Raw genomic sequence first — 24,235 nt, forward strand, 5'->3', positions numbered from 1 at the left:
CATATGTCACCTTGGCAGAGCAGCTTCAGATCACCTCTAAAGCGGTGCCACCCTGTTTCCTCCAGAGCCCTCCCTGCAGTCTGGTATCAGATTTGTCATTTGCTTACTTGTTGACAAACTTTCCTCCCTCCGTGGAACGTGAGGTCCAGAGGCTAGGCCATCTACCCCGTTCACTTCTGCACCCTCAGGCCTAGCACCTGGCACACAGTAGGGGTCCAGTGGCTCTTTGATGAATGTATGAAGGAATGACTTACCAGTAAGGGTGGTCTGATCTTCTCTGACAAGTCTTTAAGGAAAATAAAGGGTGGGATTTCTGAAAAGGGTCAGCCTCCTAAAAGTTAGAAAAGTCTACGCTTGGCAAAAAAAAAAAAAAAAAAAAAAAAAGGAAAAAGAAAAAGGAAAAGAAAATCTTTGAATCCAAAAGGACGAAATGGAATGTTCTCTGGGATACAAGCAGAGAACTTGAAACAAACCACATAAGCCCTCAATTGCTTGCTAAACCATACACTTCCTTTAGCTCAAATTCAAAGCACACTGCTGTGTTCTGATGTCTGAAATGGCTAAGGAGCTAAGCTTCTGGAGGATTCCAGACAGCTGCCTTGCATCAGGAACTGGACTGACATGAGGGGTTGAAATTCCCCTCTATAAGTGGGAGTCTGGAAGTCACAAAGGGAAGCCTCTCCAAGGTGGACGGCTCTGCTCTGAGGTGGCCAGCCCTGTTTTATCTCATCCTGCCACTATCTCCCTGGCTCTAAACCCCCGGGCCTTGGGACTTGAGAGTTGCTTTTATAAACTCATTGTTTTTAAGTTTATAAGGCTGAGTGAGAGACCCCGGGGAGCCTGGGCGTCCAGGTGCTCTGCCCGTGCTTCAGTTAGCAGTTTGGGCCGTGCAGCCCAACAAGGGCAAGGCACTTGAACTGAGATGTGAGGGCAAGGGAAGAAGAATCCCTGCCCCAGGGTGTTTCTGCCTTTTGCTATGTCCTCGCGACAGCTCTGGCGGGACAGGCCCTGCTGCTTTCTAGGTGAGGAGACAATGGCTCAGAAGGCAGCAGGAACCCCAAAGCCCCAGCAACCCTCCCTCTGCCATACGCCTCGCCCCTGAATTTCTCCTGTGGACCAGGACCGTCCACCTCAAGCCAGCAGGGCATGATTTCCGGAACCAGCTAACAATGCCACGGTCCTTGTCGGGCTCTTAGACCCTGGAGATCCGCCTCCTCCGGCCCCTCCAGCCCCATCACTTCCCACGTAGCCTCCCTCACGCTAGGCTCCAGCCACGGTCCCCTCCTGGGAGGTGCTGGAATGTGCCACACCTCCAGCTGCCCAGACTTCTCCACAGTCTGGGCTTAAGGACCATCCCTCTGTGCTGCTCCACCTCCTCCTCCAGGTAGGATTAGGGACCTGATCCCATGCTCCTTTAGGAACGGTCCTGGACCATGGTTTGATGCTGCCTCTTTCCCACCTTGCCCTCTAGACTCTGATTCCTTGAGAACTGGGGCTGGGTTTCTGTGTCCCTGGTGTCTAGCGCTGAATAGGGCTAATAAACTCAATGAAGGCAGCGGTGGGAGGCAGGGGTCAGAGTAGCCACACTGTTGGGGCTGAATCCTGGCTCTGATACTTATTAGCTGGGGGATATTGAGCAAATCACTTGACCTGTTCGTGCCTCAGTTTCTTCCTGTTAGGTGAGGGTAATACTAGTGCCACTCTCCGAGGGCAGTTGTAGAATCACATGAGGAAATTCATGTAAAGAACTGGTATGAATGATCCATTTTATCACAAAGGTTATGAGCTCATATAACTATTAGTAAGACCTGACAGACTATGGGCCAAAATGAAGGCAAGAGGACATGGGGGACAGGGTCCTCTCTGGCCTGGGGACATGACAGACCAACTGGATGTGTGGCTTCGCTGTTACCTTGCTGGGGAGCATCTCCCAGGCCAACCAAAGGCTAAGGGTGAGCGTCCCGCTCCGTGAAGGAGTCGCAGACACAACACGCATGTCAGAACCAGTCCCCCAGTAAAAGCCGACACCAAGAATGCCCAATGTAAACACTGTCACCCACAAATACAACCGTGCACCGGGCCACGGGGCCTGCAACCCTGGCCAGGAGCAGAAGGAAGGAAGGCGTCACTGGCTCAGGCAGGGTGGGTCCTGCGGTGAGGTCTGTGGGTTTGGTCAGACAGCAGGGAATGTGGATTGACTTCAGACACATGGGCCCAACTTCCTCTGCCTCCACCCTGTCCCACCCCACCCCCCAGGCTTCCAAGGCAAAATCGCCAGCAGGAAGGCCACGAAATCCTCTGAGGCAGATCCAGCAGGTCAATCCTGCTTCTCAAAATCCACATTAAACACCTCTGCCACTCTGGCTACACCTGGATTAATTCAGAGGAGGACAGGCTGATGATGCACCCGAGTGAAATGAATTCCTCTAATTTTTTTCACCAACCTGCACACCTCCAGGGAATGATTTTCTAGGAAAAGGTTATGGTGCTTTCTAAGAAAGAAACTGTGATCGTACGAGTGAGATAAAATACCGTGAACAGCCCTGTGAGACAGCTTCAGAAAAAAAGTGCTGATAACGGAAGCTGCAGCTGAGTTCTGAGAACTAATCTGCTTCTACACACCTCCCTCCCGCAGGCCGGCCAGAATCACAACTTCACTTGCGTGTGCCTCGCCCCAAGATCACTCAGATACCTTAACGCCACGCCACCTCTGGGGGTCCTGGGTCCCAAGCCTCTCTGGGCCAAGATCTCCCAGCAGCCTTACCTGCGCTGCACCGACAGCTCACTCCCCCACGCTCCTTCTGCCCACCCTCCTTCCTCTCACAGAGCCCTGGGGTTGGGGCCGAGCTCTGCACCAGCAAAGGCAACCTGCCTGCAACTGACATCCGGTGCCAGATGCAATGGAATGTCAATCTCTGCTTAAAGAAAGGGCCGAGTGCTCTGGAAAGTGAGGCTGGGTGGCAGGGTATGAGGGAGATGCTGTCCCTGGCTATCCAAATGTGTGTTGCCAGGTGGGCTCTGGATGTGATCAGAGCCCCATCCCTCCCTGCCCCGGGAGGGCTCCTGGCTGACAGCTGCCCAGGAGAGGCCAGCTCCAGCGCTCACTCACCCGCCGGGTCTTCTCCACGTCACCACATGGCAGCCGCTTCACAAAGTCAATGCCCGTCAGCGGTGTGCCTGTTGGGGGCAGCAGGATGGAGGCGTCCATCATGAGATACTCCACGTTCATGGGCTTCATCTAGAAGAGACACATTGGAAGGAGCCTCACTGAAGGGAGAAAGGGGCTGGGGCAGGTCACAGCGGCCTCTCACCTCCACCCGCACAGAGTAAGTGACCACATCAACCCCGATGGAGACTGAGGTGAGAAGCCTCGAGGCCGCCAGGCCAGTGAGAGATGTGCCTTTTTTGTTTTCTGAGTTGCAGATTTTCCCTTCATTTGCAGTGACAGTTCAGACACTGGAGAAGCTGCCTCCTGCTGTGAAAGCTCTGCTTTCGTACCCTCTCATCCCACCCACAACCCAGCATGGAGAGGAGCCTCAGTAAGGAGGCCAGCCCCTTTATGGGTGGTCCCTATAGGGGGCCCTCTGTGTGTGAGCCTCCTTCCCCTGTACTTCCAATTACGATGACGGCAGGCGTAGTGATGCAGCTTTCATTGAAGGAGACTGGACTGCAGCGCAGGAGGTGGACTGTCTAATTCCCCCAACAACCCTAGAAAGGAGGCTTCCTCACTCAATAAGAAAATGAGGCTCAGAGAAACTGAGAACGGATCTGGGCCCACTCAGCCAGCTGGTGGCAGAACCAAAATATGGACCCAGGCCTGCGTGGCTCTAGACCCCCTGATTTATACCACACAGCCAGCATTTCCCCTTCTTTGTCTTCTTACTTGGGATAACAGAACCAAGCCACTTATTAAGCACCTAGTACTTGCCGGCCCCCTCAAGGCTCGCCTCCTACTTACTGCGCAGGTGCTGGTGCTGTCCTATACTACAGAGGGGAGCACTGAGCTCAAAGGAAGGGTGTATGCCCACAGCCACCGGACCAGTCAGGGACAGAGCTGTATGCCTCCTTCCACACCACCTCCAGGAAGCCTTCTCTGATTACGAAGACGCATGATAACATTACCTCCCCTCGTGGAACTGTGTCGCATCAGTACTGACCACTTAATGTATATGTGTTGTTGATCACTGACACTTCTTTTACCTAGCATCATAAAGGAATGACATTTCACAAAGGGAAATATTCTATGGAATTAATTTTACTCCCTTAAGCACCATGAGCTTTTTTGTGTGTCTCCTCTTTATAGAAAGTGGGTCTCAATCATATCACACATTTTTCCCTCCTGTGACATAAAGCTGACTAAACAGGGCAAGGCTGGGTGAGGGCCCAGCCATGTGGAGATCTGGTGTATAGGGAGCCACTTACCACATGCTGCTTGCCTCCTCCTTTTGGACCCATTAAGCCTTCCTCCAAAGGCCTGAGGTCCACCATCCCAACCCCTGTATCCCGGGGAGGCAGAGCCCAGTCTCCCACCCAGGGTGCCCGTGGCACCAGCCTTCCGGCAGGGCCTTCGCAGCCTGCCTTTCACTCCCTGGCAGCTCTCTCTGCTCTCAACCACCTTCCCAGGAAGACCCTCTCAAGGTCGGCCACACTCATTACGCCTCCGCATTAAACAAGAGGTGACAAGAGAAACAGGGAAGGCTCAGAAGTGAAGGCCTGGCTTTAGTGAAGGCCTGGCTCTGGCAGCACCTTTGGGCCCGCCCGCAGTTTACTGAGCTTAGCAGCTGGTTTTCACAAAGTCTGAGCTAACAACTGACTTTCAGGGATGGGGGCTGGGCGTGGGTCAGCTTTTATTTCTCCAGAGTGCCAGGCATTGTGCAAGATACACAATAAATGTGCGACTGAGACAAGCAAGCAAGACCCAGGAAGCTCCCTGTGGAGGGAGGGCGAGGAACCGAATGTGCGTGGTGCCTAACGTCTACCGGAGGCAGCCCTTAGGTAGTTCACATGCGGGCTGGAAAGCTATGTGGTTTGGGCCCCCTTTTACAGATGGAAAAATCAATGCTCAGGATATAAGCCACCCACCCAAGGCTGCAGTTAGTAAGCAGCAAAAGAGGAAACTGAACCGGGGTTTAGGAGCCCGAGCTTTTCCACATCGTTAAGTGACACACGAGCCTTATGTTTCCAAACAAGAAGCAAACTCTGGAGAATTACGTTGCAGAAGGGAATGTCACGGGGGTAAAGTAGCATGGCAGCTGACCCGACTCCACTCTGCTCCAATTCACGGTCCAAAGACTAAAGGCCAAGACACTCTTTGGGGGCATAAGGGGGATAAGGGCGTGCGGCAAGCAAAGGTGTGGGGAGCACAGGGGCAGCCCGTGCAGCACCGCAAGGAGGCCTGGCTGCTGCTGGGGCATTTCTGGAGGTGAACTATGCCAACTTACATCTTTCCCTTCAAAAGGCTCTGCGAGGCCTCAGACATGCTGTGAGTGAGGACGTGGTGAGGGCCCAGCCTTCCAGACACCCAGTGACGGGCCAAGGAGCCAGGGGGCTACGCAGCGCACACTGCCTGCCTCTTTCTTTTTGACACTTTAAACACTTGGATTTATTATAAACTTCCCGAATCACTTCACTATTCGGTGAGGAATGCCTATGAAAAGCATAATTTATCATCTATTTATTGAGTGTGAACTAAGGAGCAGGTGCTGGGGACCTAGAGACAAATGAACAAAACAGAGGAACAAGCTGCAATCTTCTGCAACTATCTTTTCTGCACGATTCTGCCTGCTGGATGGACAGGGAAGATCCCAGGCTGATGCTGCAGATTCAAGGAAGAGCCACATGCACGAACATTCTGGTGGCAAAGGAGGTGGGGGCACTGGGAGGTGAACTGTTCTGCCCTGGAATCCTGGCTCTGCTCCTCAACGACCAGGCACGCGTGGGCACCTCCCTCTCTCTCGGTTTCTTATACGGCAAAAGCAGAACCACGATAGCAGCTACTCCCATCGGGCTGACGTGGGGATTAAGAGATTTCACCTGCACGATGGGATTTACACTCCTGACATGGACTAAGACCTCAATCAAGTCCTATTCACGTCCAAGTGAATCCTTCTGACCCATCTAATGACTCAGCCCAATTGGGGGGGGGGGTGGTAAATGTCATCTGAAATTTCAGTGACGGGGATCCAGAGGCCCTGTTTTCAATTCACTTTTCCACTAATCTCTGTCCTTTGGTTAGACGAGCTCTCTCGGGGTTCGGCAGGGCGAGCTTCATAGACCCACTGGTGCGTTCTGGCCCCTCACTTACTGTCATGCTCCTGTATTCATCCTCAAACATGTCCAAAAAGATTTCCTCTCCCTAAAAAGAAAGGAAGGAAAGAGAAGATTATGTATATTTTTTTCCATAAACAACACAGTATTGTAAACTTCAGTTCGCGGCTTTTGGGGCCATCTGTTTTTTATTAGCGAATTCTCGTAAATCACCAGGAAGTAAAATACACACATGAACACGAACACACATTCAAACAAAAGCCCAAATATCAAATTGCACCTCTCAATGTTTTTCTCCTTTTTTTCAAGCGTATGTAGTTCGATTTCTAGTGTCAAGGCGGTTAATTTAAAACAACAAAAATCACTTCATATATAATTAAAATATAAAAATGGTTAATATTTCAAGTATTTAACATTGTCTATTTGTTGAGAATGGTTGGAGAAAATAAGATTCTTGGTTACGCTGTCGTGTTAAAACGACGAGGCTGCGCACTTCTGAAAGGAAGAGTATAATTAAATATGCTTAACGCTACAATTATATGTCTTGTTCCCCTTGTTTCTGAGGCATGCCTGGGGTTCTGGGGTTCCTGCAGTCCTGAGGACTCTGGCTAGGAGGTCCCCCTCAGAACAGGGAGGTAAGGAGGAACTGGCTCCTTGTGAGACACGTAAACTAGGGGCCAATCTCAGCTGTACCTTTCGGAATCTCTCTTTATTTCACCACAAGACTGGGATGACAGTCCCTGTCTGTGCAGGTCGTTGAGAAGACGAAATGAGTTTGAGTGTATGGTCATCGTGACTGCCGCTGAATGGGCCTGCAGCTCGGGAGGATAGGGCAGGCTTGGCTGAATGCATCTGGACTGTTAGAACTGGCCTCTGTCCTGCCCTCTAAGTCCTGAATCTCACTCACACACAGAGTCAGGGTGGGGAAAGCGACAGGACCTTTATTTATTTTTTCAGTTATTAGAACTACAGATAAATCTGAAGGTTCTTCTGTGGTGTAAGAACTATGCAATAACGACCCCTGAAAATATCCAAAAGCTGCTGAGATATTACACTTAGGGTGCAAACCTTACAGGATAAAAGAGAGAAAAACCTGGGTTGGGAGAAGGGAGCTGCAATTCAGATCCAGTTCTCCTCTTGTTTATGAGAAAGAAAAGTGCTCTGGGAAGATGTCTACCTGTGTGCCTTCCTGTTTTTGCAATCCAGAAGCTTTCCAGGGGGAAACAAACTAAGTGCAGTTATAATGGAAAGAGCTTCAAAGATGACTTTGCTCAGGACTCGTATCCTCACTTCAAGGCCAAGCGCGGTTTGGGTGGGTCAAGGGAGACTGGGACTTCCGCCCCGGTGCGTGGGGGCCCGCAGTGGTGCACCTTTGTCTGGGCACGTCCGCCGTGGTACAGCTGAATGGGGTCATCTGAGCCCAGCGAGGTGCATTTCCAGATTACCTGACCTGGTTTTATCTCAACAAACACTGACAGTAATGGACAGTGGCTTAAAAACTTTCTTGCAAAGAAGATTCCTGTGCATATATGTAATTCACAGCAGCTCAGAGAGAGTACAAACAATGAAAGCGCAGGTGAATGAGAAAACAGCAGCACGGACAACTAGGTTCCTCCCAGGAGGATCTCTTCATCAGCCAAATTACCAGGGGGAGCCGTCACCAACTGGATCTGGTGAGAGTTGACGTGGAGGCCAAATAATCAGGTAATAATCACTGTTTGACATATGGATTAATCCACCGCTGCTGACAACGATGAGCCCTGCCTAAGAATATATTATGCCTTAAGAAAAGAGCTAAACAAAACCACCACAAGGAGTGATCTTAAAACTAATCACCCGGAACCTGGAATCTACAAATTTTCCGGATACTGGAAGTCATGGTGGTCCTTTACAGACTGTCACTAAATTCATGATAACTGTTTAGAAGCCTGTGTGAGATTTCTCAGCATACAGGCACACTTCATCTATGGTACTATGCTTTACAGATATTGCATTTTTTTTAAACAAATTGAAGGTTTGTGACAACCCTGCGTTGTCAGATGATGGTGAGCATGTTTTAGCAATAAAGTATTTTTAATTAAGGTATGTACATTTTTTAGACATAAAACTATTATACACTTAACAGACTATAGTGTAAGCATAACTTTGATGTGCACTGGGAGACCACAAATTTGTGTGACTCTCTTTACTGCAATATTCACTTTATTGCGGTGGCTTGGAACCAAACCCACAATATCCCTGAGGTTTGCTTGTACACGTATAAATAACACACATGCATATAGTTCATAAATTCACATGTAATTCAGTAATTTTACATGTAAAACAAATATAATTCATGAACACGTAAGTTCATAAGTTAGTCATATGTCTATCTGTATATAACTTGCAATTTACATGTAAACACATCAATAAACAAATTCATATATAATTGATGAACAAGCTCACATACTAGGGGTGAGACCTCAGAGGCTGCACTGATAAGAGCACATGGGCAGAAAAGTGCAGAGACCACTGCTCTGGGGATGACGACATAGAACGTTTTTACTCAGCAACCATGGGTGTAAGAAATAACTGGGGACACTGCAGTCCTGTTTATGTGACACACACACACCTCCGCCCACTGTGTGCCAGCGACTTACCTTATAAAAGTGCCGCACGAGGTGGACGCTTTCTTCTCTGGCACCCTGTGGAGAGAGAGGGAGGGCGTGAGGGAGGCAGGGCCCCCGGAGGTGAGTGAGTTGGGTAAATCACAAATTCTAAAATCTGAGTGTATGAAAGACAGATGCTGGGCTGATATCCATAACCTATAAAGCAGTTCCCTCCTTGTAGTGGGAGGAGGAGCTCAAAATAAAAACGGGCAAAGGAAGGACAGTTCAATGTGATGACATGGAAAGCTGTTAATATACAGTGATATGAGGGAGGGGGGTTCTGAAATACAGCCACGATGACTCCCTTTTTATAAAAAGAAAAATTCATTTATGTGTGTGTGTGTGAGTGTATGTTTCTATCTAGAAAGACACACACCAAAGTGTTAAAAGTAAAAGAGGTCACTTTCTATCTCTCTGTACTAAGTTTTCTAAAATAAACGTGGAAAACAAGAGGGGAAACAATAAAAGCTACTTAAAACAATAAATGTATACAGAAGCATGAGAAACCATAAGTAAATAAATGTGTGTTTGTACATGTATAAAACTTTCATAAAACAAAAAGAAGAAGAAAAAAATCCTGGAGACAAATACAGAACCAAAAATAATGGTAAGAAAAACTACTGAAAGTCCCTAGTTACGCAGGACCCTCAAGCCCACCTCGGTGGAAGGGAAGACCCACGGGAACAAGCGTGTGGGGTGGCGTTCTGGGGTATCGGGCCCAGCTTCTTCGCGCTGGTGCTGCGGAGATCTGGATCCAGGAGCTCCCCCCAACCTCCCCCTACTCTCCCTGGGGCACAGGTGGTGGGGGGAAGGGCCCTCACCTCCAGGCAGGCCAGGTGCACGTCCTTTATGATGCAGCCCGTGCTGGTCACGACTTGCTGCTTTAGGAGCAGGCAGCTCAGCTCCAGTGTCGCCAACCGGATCTTCCCGTCTGCAGAACACACCCGGGTCAAGCTCACACAGCCTGGGCCTCACGCCCTTGAACAGTCTCTTGGGCTTTACAGACGCTCCCTCGAGGAGTCCCTCTGAAACCCTCTGCAATGAGTATTCTAAAGAATGAAGCTTCAGAGCGGTGAACCAACTTGCCCCAAGTCTCACCCTGGGCCCTGATGGACTCCAGGTGCCCTGACTGCCAAAACGCACATCTGGCATCATCCCTAGAAACACCTGTGGCTGCCTGACTGCAGGACACCCCTTAAGTTCATTTCTGGGGAGAGGTCTCCATGTGGAAGGAGGGGCCAGGAGAAGGGAGAGTCTCTAGGCAACACCTCCGAGGCCTGGGAAACTCCAGGGACCAGGATGAGCCACTAGGGAAAAACCCAAGGCAGACACACCACTGCACACCTCTCTGCCTGTCCTTTAATGCCTTGTGTGTCACGAATCTGCTGGCCCCAAAATGAACCGGCTGTACAGAAGTAAAAGTGGGCCTCCCTAAGCACGATACAATGCCAGGGGGCTGCCAGGGACAAGGCTGGTCAGTCTCAGCGAGGCTGCTGCCCCTACCCCAGCCCCACCCGGCCCAGCAGCTGCCCTGGGCCGGCGGCACCTGCCTGCCCACCCTCCTCTGAGTTCAGGAGTTCTCCAGAGCACAGTCTCACTCGTGCCTGCCCCTCCACTGAGCCCCACTGTGGGCCAGGTCACAAACACCCTGCTGCTGCCTCCAGGGAAGGGGACTGATTTTCCACCAAGCCCCTTCGTCCTTGGCAAGCTCCTGCCAAGCTGCTCACTATTCCTCCCACTGGCCCTTCTCTCAAGGGAAAGAGAGGGAGCAGCAAGCTCCTTAGGCCCTACTGAAGTTTCTAGATTGTCTCTCTGAGCTGCCCCAACCTCTTTTCTTCAAAAATCCAGGCTGCTTTATACATCGTCCTCAGGGGGCTGGCTGGTCCTCCCCAGCCTGGAGGTTCCTCCCCCAGACACCCTGGCCACTTTCAAGCTTTCTCCATCACTGAGCCACGTCCGGCTCTCACAGCTCCTGCCTCCCCCGACTGGACCTCTCGCAGAAACTGACCCCACTAAGCACCCCATGGTCCTCAGCCACCCAAGACACCCACCTCCTGGCCCTCTTCTTCCTACGTGGAGCCTGGCCAGGCTCCAGTGCTACCTCCCCTCCAGACATCTCCCCTCCTGTGACTTTAGAAACCATCTGTGAGCCCCGCAGTGTTAGTTCTGGCCCTGATCCCACTCTGAGCTCTCGATTCCACCTCCACATGGAGTCTCAGGCTGTCCTTCTGGAGGGCAGGAGCCACATCTGCCTCCTACTTCCTAGATGCCCTTCACTCGCACACACAGGCTGGCATGCAGGAGGTGCTCAGTGAATATTTGTTGAATTTACTGATACTCTGGTGACAGCCTTGAAGCAGTGGACCTGTTTCTCCAAGCCTCTGTACTCACTCCCCAGCAGTCACACTGTGCTTCTGGCCACCACTCCCCTGACTTCTGAAGTCCTCATCTGCAATCACAACCCCCAGCCCTGCCCTTCTCCTGAGACTGACTGGGGCCCACTCCCTGGATTTCTCCTGATTGCTCAGCTCAGCGGTTCCCTCTCCACCAGGCTGCATCTCCGTCAGGCCCTTTTCTGTGTATTCACTCACACCCCAATGGCTTCTCTCCCTGCCTTGCAACCAGGGATTCTCACTGTTGACATCTGGGGTCAGACAATCCTCTGTTGTGTGGGGCTGTCCTGTGCACTGCAGGATGCTCAACAGTATCCCGGCCTCTATCCACTAGATCTAGATGCCAAGAGCACCATCTCCCCAGGTTGTGATAACCAAAAACATCTCTGGACATTGCTAGATGTCCCCTGGGGAACAAAGCTGCCCCCGGTGGAGAACTGCTGTGCTAGGTCATTCCAGCTCTTGCCTGGGCTGCAGGTCAGTGTTGGCCAAAACCTCAGAACTAGGCTGACAGGTGGCAGGCACTAAGCAGTCTTACATAATCAAGAGTACCCAATCCAAACTTCAATGCCTGCTCACACCCTCAGCCCAGTTCATGCTCAAATGTGACCTTGGGCCACCCAGAGAGGACAGCTGCAGACACTGGCAAAATTGATGAAAGAAGGGTTGAGTATAACATGGGAAGAAAGAGAGGGTCTGGCACAAATACTATCAGGGTGGAAGGGGGGAGAAAGAGATGAAGACATGGCTGGATAGGAGGCCCAGGACACAGATGTGTGAGGCAGAGGGCGTGGCTGAGATCTGCCTGGATCCCCACAACGGCTGAGTCTAGAAAGCCAAGGCTCCTGGTGCCCAGTGTGGGGGCCTGGCCCCTGCAGCTCTGCCATCCCCGTGAACAGCCAGCATGGCCACGCACCTGGCTGCGCGGCGTTGTTCATGATCCTGATGAGCCTTTCCGCCAGGGGATGGTTGTAGGTGGTCTTCTCGGCTGCGCTGGGCACTGGGAGCTGGATTCGCTCTAGCTTTTCAGGGTCCATGCCTGGAACAGACAGGAGAGGTGAGCCGTAAGTGGAGGCGCCACCCTCGTGATTCCTGCCACGACTGGGCACTGCCTGTACTAGACCTCATCTCAGCGTTTTCTGTAAATGGAACTTAAGTAAATATACTAAAACATACATTTGCTATCACTACTTGTAAATGGGAAATCAGCACTGCTACAATATTGACAGCAACAGTGTTTTTACATTTTAGCTGAAGACTGTTGACTGGCTGCTCACTGTGGCCACCGTGGCCCGAGGCCTGCTCTGGCCGTGTTAAAAAGGACAACATGAGGTGCTGAGTCATGCAAGCTTGAATGGTGACATGCTCCGGCGCATTATCAGAAAGAGAGGAAAGGGAACAAGAAAAGGGAGTTCCTTTTGCACAGCGCGCTCCTGCTGTCTCGTGCCAGGTCTGCCTGCCACCTGAGGCCACCCGCACAATGGGGGAAACAGAGCAGACAGAAAGGGGACTCTAGCCAGACCCACCAATCGCACCTCCAGCTCTCCATACCAGACTGGGGGAGCTGGGCCCGCCACTTGGCAAGCACACAGGTGGCAGCAGGTGCCGCGCTGGGCCACACAGAAGGGCGCAAATAGAACGAAACCAATAGAGTGGATCTGTCTTTAAGAGGCAGAGGAATCATTTTTCCTCCAGTGAAATCTAACAGCATTGAAAAGATGAAAGACATGGCAGGGGAGAGGTGGGTGGGAAAGGAAAGAGAGAGCGCTTGGAGTCTAACTGCGAACAGTGTCTTTTTTCTCTTCTCTCTTTTTTTTTAATTGAAGTACAGTCAATTACAATGTGTTTATCTCTGGTGTACAGCAAAATGTCCCAGTCATGCTAGAGTGTCATTTTTCTTAAAGCAGAACCTGGGGGCCGGGGTGACAGGAAGACCTGCTGGGACCACTTCACCAGGCTGGGTGTGGGACAAGAGGTGCTCCAAACCTTTATCCCCTCATCTTGCCTGGCTCTGGAAAACTACATTTGAAGAAACAAACATTCTGCTTGATTCAAGCTGGGAGACTGGAAGGACTGTTTATGCCTGAAGCACGTCTTTTCCTGTTATTCTACGAAAGGGGGGAAGGTGGCACTTCTCGGAACTCTTGAAATACGGCCCCTTGAGTACGAGATGACGCTTCATTTAGAACCTTGACAAAATAGTGGAGGATAGCACTGAAGAGCTGATTGTCTGGATTCTAAGTAACTCCTACACTCACACGTTGACGTAATAAACCATAACAATATATCTTGCTTTATTGAATTCCTTCCAGCTCCAAACCAGAGGCGAAGTCATGCCAAGGAGACGACACGGCTGAGGGACGGCCCGAGGTCTGGAGCTGGGCAGCTCCCTCTCTCACACCTTGCCAATGCAGCTTCCTCAAAAAATTTGATTGTGATGAAAATTTAATCTGTAGCTTCTATGTCCCACTTGGATGCTGAATGTCTAACTCTGAAGCACTTTGGTTTATTAAGTGGCAAGAAGAACATCAATGGAATCTTTCTGGCATTTGGGTTTTTCCCCTAGAGACGTCAATACCGGCCGAATCACTCTACCCTTTAGCTCCTGGCCCTCTGGGAACTGTCAGGCAGTGGTTCTGGGGAAAAAATGGCTCCTTGCCCAACTTGATGACCCGCCATCCATCATCCCCCTTCAAAGAAGACAGAGGAAGGAACCCAGCTGCTGGCTTCCTCGAGAAGGTGGCCATGACCGGCAGAACCAGGGAGACACAGACAAGGATCAGCTCTTGGATTTCCACGGCGAGTTCCCTTTTTTTGTCTCTTTCCTATTATTGCCCCGACTCCCTTAGAATTTGTCAAAAATGAGGAAATCGGTTGCAAAATCTTCTCTCAATGGGAAGGAAAACATGCCCAGGTTATCCTGACCTTTCTTAGCTGGCAGCTCCTCTCTCTGTGAAGTGAGGGAACCCCGGGGGCTGGAACAATTCCACAACTTCACAGGACCAGATTCCAACAAAACCTCTTCTTTAGTGAGGAAATGAAGGCTCAGAGATGTTAAATCACATCCCCAAGGTCACAGAACAAGTTAGAGGCACAGTTAGGATCAGTACTGATTTCAAAGGTGGGCAGGATCGAGATGGGGAGGGGGTGGCACCACCCGTGCAGTGAACCCACCTAACTAAAGCTGACATCAAGCTATTCTAGAAAGCCAAAGAAGGCCTGCTGAGCTGTCTGGGGACAGCTCAAGGGACAAGCAGCTCAGGCTGGATCTGAAGGATAAGCTGTGCAGGGATGGCCAGGGCTTGCCAGGCTCAGGGGCAGGGCAGGAAGTGTGGAGGAGCTTGGGGAGAGCGGGGCGGGGGGCTTTGGGAGGAAGTGATGAGACAGACACTGGGGGGAAGGGACAGGCACAGCTTGGGTACCAGGGTCCCTGGAGGGCAGCTAGCAGGTGACATGGTCTGGTTGTGCTCTGGCCAACTCTGGGGTGGTCTCCATTCCCCTGGCCACTCGAGGTGATCTCCAAGTTTCTAGCACTTTTCCCCGAACAGACTCCATACGGCAACGCATTCTACATGAGGTGGATTTTACCACCGGCCAAGGGGAGACAGAGAACAGGGTCCACTCCCCACAACACAAGGCAAAGCTTTGTAAAAACAACCCCTCTAAACATGTCTGCTCTTTCCCCAAAGTTCCTCCTGGGCTTGGTGCCTCATCTCCTTCCCCGTTTCTCTCTTTCTCCCACCACGGTCTCTAACACCCCCTCTATTACTCTGAATGTTATCCTGGCCTTTGGCTTTCAAGGCCTGTGCAGCAATTCAAAAGCTCCAGACATTCTTCTGGGTCCAAACAAAACAGTGGCTGACAGCTGTGAATGAACAAGGTCAACATGCTAATATAACAAGGGATGTGAAAAGCACGTGAAAAGGAAATGGCATGTGTGCAGATGGACGGACGGACAGCCAGACAGACAAAGACACCCCCCGACACACACACAACACGCGTTTCCAGTCACTGAGAAGCAGCTTTTGTTGCAAACCCAACAGAGTTCCTTCACTAGCCATTTCCCTTTGACTAAGGTAAACACTGTAGATAATATATTGTCCTATTTGCTTCAACCCTTAAGTGCCGGGTGACAGACAATTTCCAGAGAAACCCAGAGGCACTTCACATGGCCTGGGAAGACGCACATCCAGACTTCGGCAGACCACATGCTTCCTCGCTCCCTTCCCGTCTGCGTCCGATCCGCTCTGCCCGAGTGAGTCAGAACAGGTCCCTCCTACCAGCACTCCCACCCAGCAGGCACAGGGCTGGAGGCAGGCGGGAGCAGAACTTCTCCCTAACTAATTCAAAGACTCCCAAGCAGAAGGGACGGGTGTAGCCCCTCAATGTGAGTAACCAGCTCCTGAGCTTCCCCTCTGTGTTCTGGCTTCTGGATTCAGGACAGGGGTGGAAGAGACTCAGACCAAAGCTACATGAAAAGAAGCAGACGGACAAACCTGCACAAGGAGACTACTGTCGTGCCAGGTAAATTATGGTCAAAACTTTTTTTCTTTTGGTCTCCTTGGCTGGAGTCCCGCAAGCATCACCAGCTTTGGAAAACTATAGATCAGCTATTTCGAAAGCTAGCCAGATGTTGGGCCAATTTCCAGTGTACTTCCAGTTCTGATTATGTGTCAGTCGAGACCCAAGATGATATTTTGTCAGCTCTCTGCATGGCGAAAGCCCCCCTTTATCCTATTCCCTTTCAACCTTTCTTATACCTCTCATCCATGTTCCAGTAATTTCTCAGCAAAACAAAACAGCAAAAAGCCTAAGATTCGTCTTGGGTAAACAATGATAAATGGAGGAGCAGGAGTAGAAGAGTAGTGGGTGGAGTGGGGGAACCTTTAAGAAGATAAAGCTGCGAAATGCAGCCCACGCCCCTGGGCCAGGGCCCTGCAGACCTGACAAAGGAGAGAAGGCTGCATTTGCTATTACAGATACGAACAAGAATTCATCACGGGGCCCAAGTGAATCACAACAAGCGCCTTCCTCTAACCAGTCAACCCTCTCCACTGTGGGATATTCATTTCGGTGCAGCATCTAATCTATTATGATTTACTGGAAGGCCTGAGCTAACATTTGGCTTTATTAACATCGCTTTTATGTTAAAATTGTCTTATGATGAAAAATCTATCGGAAAGAGACCATTTCATTAGGGGCCCTACTTGGAGGGCACAAATCTAGAAAAGAGAGGCTGAAGGTTAAGTGTAGCTAACCTCCTGCTGCCTAACCCAGACCCCAACCAACCAGCCACCACCACCATCACCACCACCAAACAACTCCCACCAAATGCAGACCCTGGGCTCCCTGCAGGCCAGGACCAGAGCATAAAACAAGTGGCAGCTCCCTCACTAGGCAGGTTTCCCCTGGGGGTCCTCTAGGCACCTGGGCCTCAGGGTGCTGAACTTAAACTCTCCAGCTTCCTCTTCAAACCGGTTCCATAGCCCATACTCCCTGGTTCTGGAAATGGCACTACCAGACACACAGCAGCAGAAGGCAGGGCCCTTGGCATCGCCCAGATTCTTCCTGTGGTGCCCCCTGCCACCAAATCAAGCAGAAGTCCCTCTCCCCAGCCTCACTCCTCCCCTTGTCTCCTCATCTTAGTAAATGGCCACACACAGCTGCCCAAGTGCTCCTTTCACTCAGCCCCCACATCTAGTCCATCAGCTTATCCTGGCTCTAGCTCTGAAATATATTGTAAAACCTTCCAATTTTCTCCATCTCTACAGCCAACATGCCGTAATTCAATCCACATTATCCCTGCCTGGACTTAGCAACAGCTTCCTAACAAGCCTCCCAGCTTTCCCCCTTGCAACTCTCTCCCTCACCCTCATTAACCTACTTTCCATCCAGTAGCCAGAGTATTCTTCCAAAAATTTCCATCTGATCATGTCACGCTTCTACTTGAAAATCCTTTCAGTGTTTCCTACTATGCTTAGAATAAAATCTAAATTCCTTTTTGTGATCTTCAAGGCCCTTCACAATCTGGTCCCTGCTTACCTGGTCAGCCTCACCTTGACCTGCTTTCTGCTCCACAAACCTGTAAGCTCTTTCCCACCTCAGGGCCTTTGCACATACTGTCCCCTTTGCCTGCAACACTCTTGCCCCAAATCTTTGCAGAGCTGTCTCTTTCTCACCCTTCAGGCCTCAGTTCTGATGTTCATTTCTTAGAGAAGCCTTCTCTGACCACCCTACTTAATAACCCCTGCCTTGCCCCCCACTGGTTTATTCCACAATCACAAATCATGCCTGTCAGGCTGCCTTCTCATCTCTCCACTTTCGCCTTGCTTTCTCCACAGCATCCACACTCACCTCCAGGAAAATCTCCATTTGGTTCACTACTATATTCTCAATATTAACCACACTGCCTGGCATCTAAGAAGGGCTTCAGAAATTGTTAGAAGGGTGAATGAATGAATAAATGAACAGCATTAGCAGGAAATGAAAGAAGGAATTAAATTCCCTTGAATATACAGTCCCACTGTTCAGGAAGAGAGAGAGGTAGGCTCCCCGGCGGGAGCTTGGCAAGGCTGTCTTCACATCATGGCCGAAGGGGCATGGCGGGCAAGCCACGATTTCTCCACTCCTCAGCATACGCCAGGGCTCCTGGAAGGAAGCCCATAGGGACAGCCAGTCACCCGTAAGACGAAGAGTTCACTCACGTGCCCCCGGCCCTCCGGACCCCGGCATCTCCACCCCTGCCGACAGCACTTTCCCTGCAGAGGCCAGGAGCCCGGGCTGCCAGGAGAGAGCAGCGCAGGGGAGTGGCCACACGGCTGAGAGGCAATCAGTCAGCAAACTTGGACCACACTGACTGGGCGCCAGGCGCAAAGCTGAGTACCACAGGAGGCCACCGGGAGAGACACGGCCTCTGTCTTCAGAGGTCTGGCACCCTGGCGTGGGAGAGAAAACATGCGGAGCAAAAGCAGCATAAAAAAGTGCCATGGGAGCTTCATGGATATTAAAAGCATCTGCTCCTCAAAAGGCATTGTTAAGAAAATGAAAAGATAAGCCACAGACTGGGAGGAAATCTTTGCAAAACACATCTGATAGAGGACTTGTATCCAGAATATAGAGAACTCTCAAAACCCAACAATAAGAAAATGGACAATCCATTAAGAAATGGGCAAATGATGTGAAAAGATACTTCACCAAAGAAGATTTGCAGGTGGCAGAATAAGCACTTGAAAAGCTGCTCAACATCATTAGTCCTTAGGGAAATGCAAATTAAAATCACAGTAAGACTCCACTACACACCTATTCAAATCACTAAAATAAGAAACGTGGCTATACCAACTCCTGGTGGACACTGGAACTCTCGTACACTGGTGGTGGGATGTAAAATTATACAGCCACTTTGGCAGTTTCTTAAGAACAAATATCCACCCATGTACGATGCAGTCATTTCATTCCTCCATATTTATTCAAGAGAAATGGAAATACATGTCCACACAAAGACTTAGACGCAAATGTTCATGGCAGCTTTATTTGTAACGGTCAAAAACTGAAGCAACCCAAACATCCCTTAACAGATGAAAGGGTAAAGAAACTGTGGTACGTTCATACAGGGTAATACTACTCAACAGTAAGAAGAAAGGAACCACCGATACACACAACAACATGGACGAATCTCTAAATAATTATGCAGGTTGAAAGAACCCATACAAAAAAAGAATACATGTTGCATGAGTTTATATAAAATTCTAGAAAATGCAAACTAATCTATAGTGCCGGGGAGCAGTCTGGAGTTGCCCAAGGACATCGGTAGAAGAAGAGAGGGATGGAGGGGTGAGAAAGGGGCAGGAGACAACATTTGGAGTCCTGTCCTGACTGTGACGATGGTTTCATGGGCGTATACGTATGCCAAAATTTAGCAAATTGTACGCTTCAAATATGTGCAGTTTACTGTTTATCAATTACACCTCAATAAACAATTTTTTTAAGGTGCTACAGCCTCTAGCCAAGATGGATTGGCTTTACCCTCCTGATTCAAGCAACTGAAAAAATAAGCAAAATATAGAAAAAAAATGATTATGAGACACTGGACAAGACAACAGGCAGCACAGAAGAGGGACCCTGAGAGCGAGGAAATAAAGGCACCGGGCCCAGTGATTACTCCAGGTCACCGTCTAGAAAGCTTCCAGGCCCGGGCACAGACAGAGAAAATCCAGACAAAGCCCATGGTCTCTGAGATGAGAAAGCAGAGCCTGCAGTTCAGAGAACCCAAGGGACTAGAACTGACAGGCTAGAGGACCAGGGAAGAGGGAGTTGCACAGATCTACAGGGGGTTCCTTCTTACGCTTCCACTAAGCTGTGCCCTGTGCACGCAGGTGAGGAAAGGGAAAGGCCCACTGGGAGGAGGCAGGCGGAACAGCCCCTGGAGCTCACACAGGGCTGAGGGGAGTTCATGCTCCCCAGGCCAGCACCCAACCGTGGCTTACAGAGCAGAGTCCTCGGAAGGGGATGGCCTCAGTACCAGGGCCAAGTCAGCCTAAGACTACAGGCTGTTCTAGACTAACACCAACAAAGCTTAAAAGCAAGCTTCTAAGAGAATCAAACTCATTCCAAGTAACGTCACCATGTCCCAGGACAAAATCCAAAAATACTGAAAGGCAGAAAGAATTCAGCATCCAACAGTGAATTCACATCCAACAATTCACTGTAACTATCAACCAATCAAAAGATAACAGGCATGCAAAAAGAAAAAAGAAAGGAAAAAATGACCCAAAACCAAACCAGGAGAAAAATCAATAATAGAAATATGGCTAGAAATTACACAGATGATAGAACAGACAAAAATAAATCAGAAGGGGAATTATATAATATTTTAAACTGAAAAAAAATTAAACTATATATATCAAAATTTATTGCATGCAGCTAAAGCAGTGCTTAGAGGGGAATGTACAGCATTAAACTTTGATTTTATAAGTGAAGAAAAGTATAAAAACCAATGAGTGGTATGAGGAGGGTATGACTGAAAAGGAATAGCAGGAAGGAATTTTTTTGGTTGGTAGAACTACAATGTATCCTGATTATGGTGGTGTTCACACAAATCCATAAATACACTGAAATTAATAGAACTACACACAAAAGAGCTGATTTTATTGTATGTTGATTTAAAAAGTAAAATGAAATAAATTGAATAGCTTAAAAAAAAAACAATGATCTAAGCTCCCATCTTAAGAAACTACAAAAAGTAGAATAAATTAAATCTGAAGTAAGCAGCTGCTCTTTATTTTTAAGAAATAAAGAACAGAAATTAATTAAATATAAAACAGAAAAACAATAGAGAAAAGTTAACGAAATCAAAAGAAATTTCTTTGAGAGTATCAACAAAGTTAATATAATGTTGATAGATCTCTAGCCAAACTGGTCAGAAAAAACAAAAGAAGACCTAAACTGTCAATAGCATGAATTAGAAAGGCGACATCACTATAGGCCCTACATACATCACGAGGATAATAAAGGAACATAATAAACAAGTTTGTGCCAATAAATTCAATAGTTTAGGTAAGTGACAAATTCCTTGAAAGACACAAGCTCGAGCAGGAGAAACAGATCAACTTTAATAGCCCTATATACTAAAGAAATTGAGTAGTTTGAAATCTTTTCTCAAAGAAAACTTCAGGCCTAGATGGCTTCACTGGTGAATTCTACCAAATAAGGAGGAAATAATACTAGTTTTACAAAAACTCTTCCAGGAAATTTAGGAGGAGGGAATATTTCCCAATTCATTCCATAAGGTGAGCATAACTCGAAAGCAAACAAGAGAATTACAGGAAGACCACAGACCAGTATCACCCAGGAACACAGATGCAAAAATCCTTAACAAAATTTTAGCAAATCAAATCCAGCAAGGTATAAAATGTGCCTGCCACATTAGGCAGTACTAACCCAGAGTGAGTATCAATCACCTGAAGGGATCAGAGAAAACTTCCCGGGGAAAGTGACTTCTGAAGCAGATCCCTGAGAGGTAAGTAGCATTTAAATAGGTGGTGATGTTAGGGCAGAGAAAATGGCAGGAAAAAACACAGATGAATACAAGAAGCAGCAGACCAGTCAGGAACAGGCAGGAGTGTTGGCACTGACTGGGCACTGCCGCGCTTCCAAAGAAACCAGCTCCCTTCCCTGGAAACAGACCCAGGCAAGAGCTGAAACCCCTGGGGCCAGCTCTGTGCTGTGTGATCCTGATGCCCCAGCCTCACTGACTGTTCCAGAGGTAAGACACATCACCAAACTGGAACCATCAGATCTCTTGCCCAAGAGTCTGAAACTTGACTGGAGACAGACTCCCAGCCTGGGATTAGCTGGGCCCGAATCACGATCTACCTTAAAGGAAGTCCCCGGACCTGGTTGGTTCCTGCCCTTCCCTTGGTTTTTCAGCCACGTCTTGGGATCCCATGAGCTGCCCCAGGGGCCTTTCTGTAAGACTCTTCTAGTTAAGTTAACATGAGGTGGTTTCTGCAACCAAGAGAGTATTAAAGAGTTCAGTGAGCACCACGAAAGCAACTATAAGTTTATCTCTATGAAATAGTTCAATTACTACATAAGAATTTGGATCCCCTGGGCCAAAGCCAAGGGTCTGTGAAGGGAAGTCAGTGGAATCAGATCAAGTTAGAAAGGTGGGTGCAACCTGGATGTTCAAAGTGACAGGTACAGGAGGGTGGAGTTTGAGAGAGAGAAGGAGGCATGAGATTTCTGAATAGGGGAAGGACACAGTCAACAGTCTCACAGAGAACCACCTGGCAGTGCTACAGAAGATGGATTACACAACGGCTATATGTCTGACCCCTCGGGGAGGCTGTGATAATGGCCACGGGAACGACGTGCTCAGATCTCTCTGGCTCTCATGCCTTTGGTTCTCGCCTCCAGCACGGAGCCTAGAACCAGGCATGGAGTGGCACTCGGTTAAATTCTGCTCATCGGATAGGCTGCAGAGGGAGAAATGACAACACTTGATGACTAAATGCTGGGATCAAAGAAGGGAAAGAGCTAATAAAGGTCATGGCAGTTTCAACCCTGGCAGGCAATTTCAACTGCATCAGAAATGGCAGGAAGTGTGATGAGGTCAGTGTGGTGTAGACAGACTGTTTCAAGGTGGTGCTCAAATACCTAAGTAGGAGTCTCCAGCATGCCATGCGCTGGCACGGAGATCGCAGAGGCCAAGGGAGTGAACAAGACTGGGAGGGAAATGGCAGCAGGATTCGGAGCCTGCCATGCTTCTTTTAGGAGAGACTCGGGCTGGATCTACACACCTGCATGAGAGCACAGCGACTTACACAGGAGAAGAGCCAGTGCGGTCGGCCCTGTCTCTAGTAGGAGACGCTCGGAAGTAGCCTCAGTGTCACTCAGAAAGGGGATGGCAAAACAAACGATGGCACAGACACAGGATTAAAAAGGACAAGGCAGTTCTTTAGGGACGGGAAATGACATGCTGATACCTGACGGTGTGAGAAAAACAAGGCACAGAACAGACAACGAGGGATGAACCTCCATTCATGTTTGGGGGGCAGCTGCAGAAATCAGATCATACAGACTTGTACTCGGGAATGCTTGGGTATCTTTAAAAAGAAACTTAACATGAACTGCCTTTGAAGAAGAGAGTTGGAGACAAATACGGGAGGGGAGGCCTTTTCACTACACTTTCCTTTGCCACTAATCAACTTACTTATCACAGTTAATGATCTAAGAATACATACATACTTCGTCACGTTGAGTGCTTTCTAAACGACTCCAGCCAGAGGCTGTCTTAGTAGAACCCACCTCCAACTACCTCCCAACAAGCTTATGAAAAACCTACGAAAACATCACTTGATGCAAAGTCCCGTCCGTGCCAAGCCCGGTGCTTGACAGGGGCCAGAAGGAATATCCTTGATTTCTTCCTCAAAGGGATTCTGATGCGGCGGTTTCAGGACTCGGCTGCCCTGCGTCGAGCCAGGTGGAGCACACAGCAGCGGCTGTTCTCAGAGAGGAAGTGAATGAATGGCTCCCACTCAAATCTGTCAGCTGGGCGGGAGCCTGGGCCTGACCACTCAGCCTCAACAGGGGAAGCCAGAGAACCACACCTTTCTTCAGAAAGGAAACTACGCATCCACACAATCCACTCAGAGCCTATTTTAGCTCTGAACCCAGAGCAGAACATCAACTATTAAAAATAGCAAAACCAAGATTACAATTTGACTGATTTTAGTTCTGATGTTAGGAAAGAGGTCGGAAGCCTAAGTCAGTTGTAAACCAAGGGGTCGAAGAAAAACCACGGTGTGAACACAGTCATGCTGGGTTGGACAGTCAACACTTGAACCTCCCCTCTCCGCCACCCTGTATTGCCTGAGTAACCAATTCCTGTGGCTTTCGTCTGCAGAAAAGCACCTGAGAAATTGGAACGAGGCAGAAGAGAAGTTCTGGGGGAGTCTGCCAAAACCAGAAAGGAAATTCTTCAAGGAAAGCAGCTTTCCTTTTCTCTGAAGGCAGGCGAGGTGAGCAGCTTACCTTTGTTATGTGACATCGCGTACAGCAGGCAGAGCACAAAGAGCGCGTGGTAATCGTCGTCTGGGCTGTCCAGGGCATGGTACACCATATCCAGGAAGGGTCTGGAAAAGAGGAGGGGCTTGCATGAACCTCGTGGCATGTGTCGGGGAATGCCTCTCTCCTCTCACCTGCACGAGGGATGCTGGCTGCCTTTGCCTCACCAGCATGCGGTGTGTCCACCGTGTCCCTGTCCAGCACTGGGCACTTGGGACAAAAGATGATTGAGAGGCAGGCTCTACCACCAGAAACTGCTATCTCCAGGGGAAACCGACTAAGGAACTCAACAATCGTTCACCTGCTGTCCCAGACACTGGGGATCAACGATACAAAGTCCCTGCTTTTGTGGCACTCCCACGC

The 24,235-nt window shown here is 49.3% G+C and overlaps 1 protein-coding gene across 8 annotated transcripts in view; it reads right to left on the minus strand.

Moving 5' to 3' along the window:
- Positions 1-24,235, minus strand: part of CLEC16A (C-type lectin domain containing 16A) — a 195,423-nt gene that overhangs the window by 108,298 nt on the left and 62,890 nt on the right. For all 8 annotated transcript variants that reach the window (XM_072942207.1, XM_072942203.1, XM_072942205.1 and 5 more), the window contains exons 12-17: positions 23,840-23,940; positions 12,225-12,347; positions 9,737-9,846; positions 8,907-8,951; positions 6,305-6,355; positions 3,110-3,238 (exon numbers count right to left, since the gene is read on the minus strand). In XM_072942207.1, coding sequence (XP_072798308.1) covers positions 3,110-3,238; positions 6,305-6,355; positions 8,907-8,951; positions 9,737-9,846; positions 12,225-12,347; positions 23,840-23,940 — 559 coding nt within the window. The remainder of the gene's footprint in view (positions 1-3,109; positions 3,239-6,304; positions 6,356-8,906; positions 8,952-9,736; positions 9,847-12,224; positions 12,348-23,839; positions 23,941-24,235) is intronic.

Source organism: Vicugna pacos, chromosome 18, assembly GCF_048564905.1.
Source record: "Vicugna pacos chromosome 18, VicPac4, whole genome shotgun sequence".
Classification (NCBI taxonomy): Eukaryota; Metazoa; Chordata; class Mammalia; order Artiodactyla; family Camelidae; genus Vicugna; species Vicugna pacos.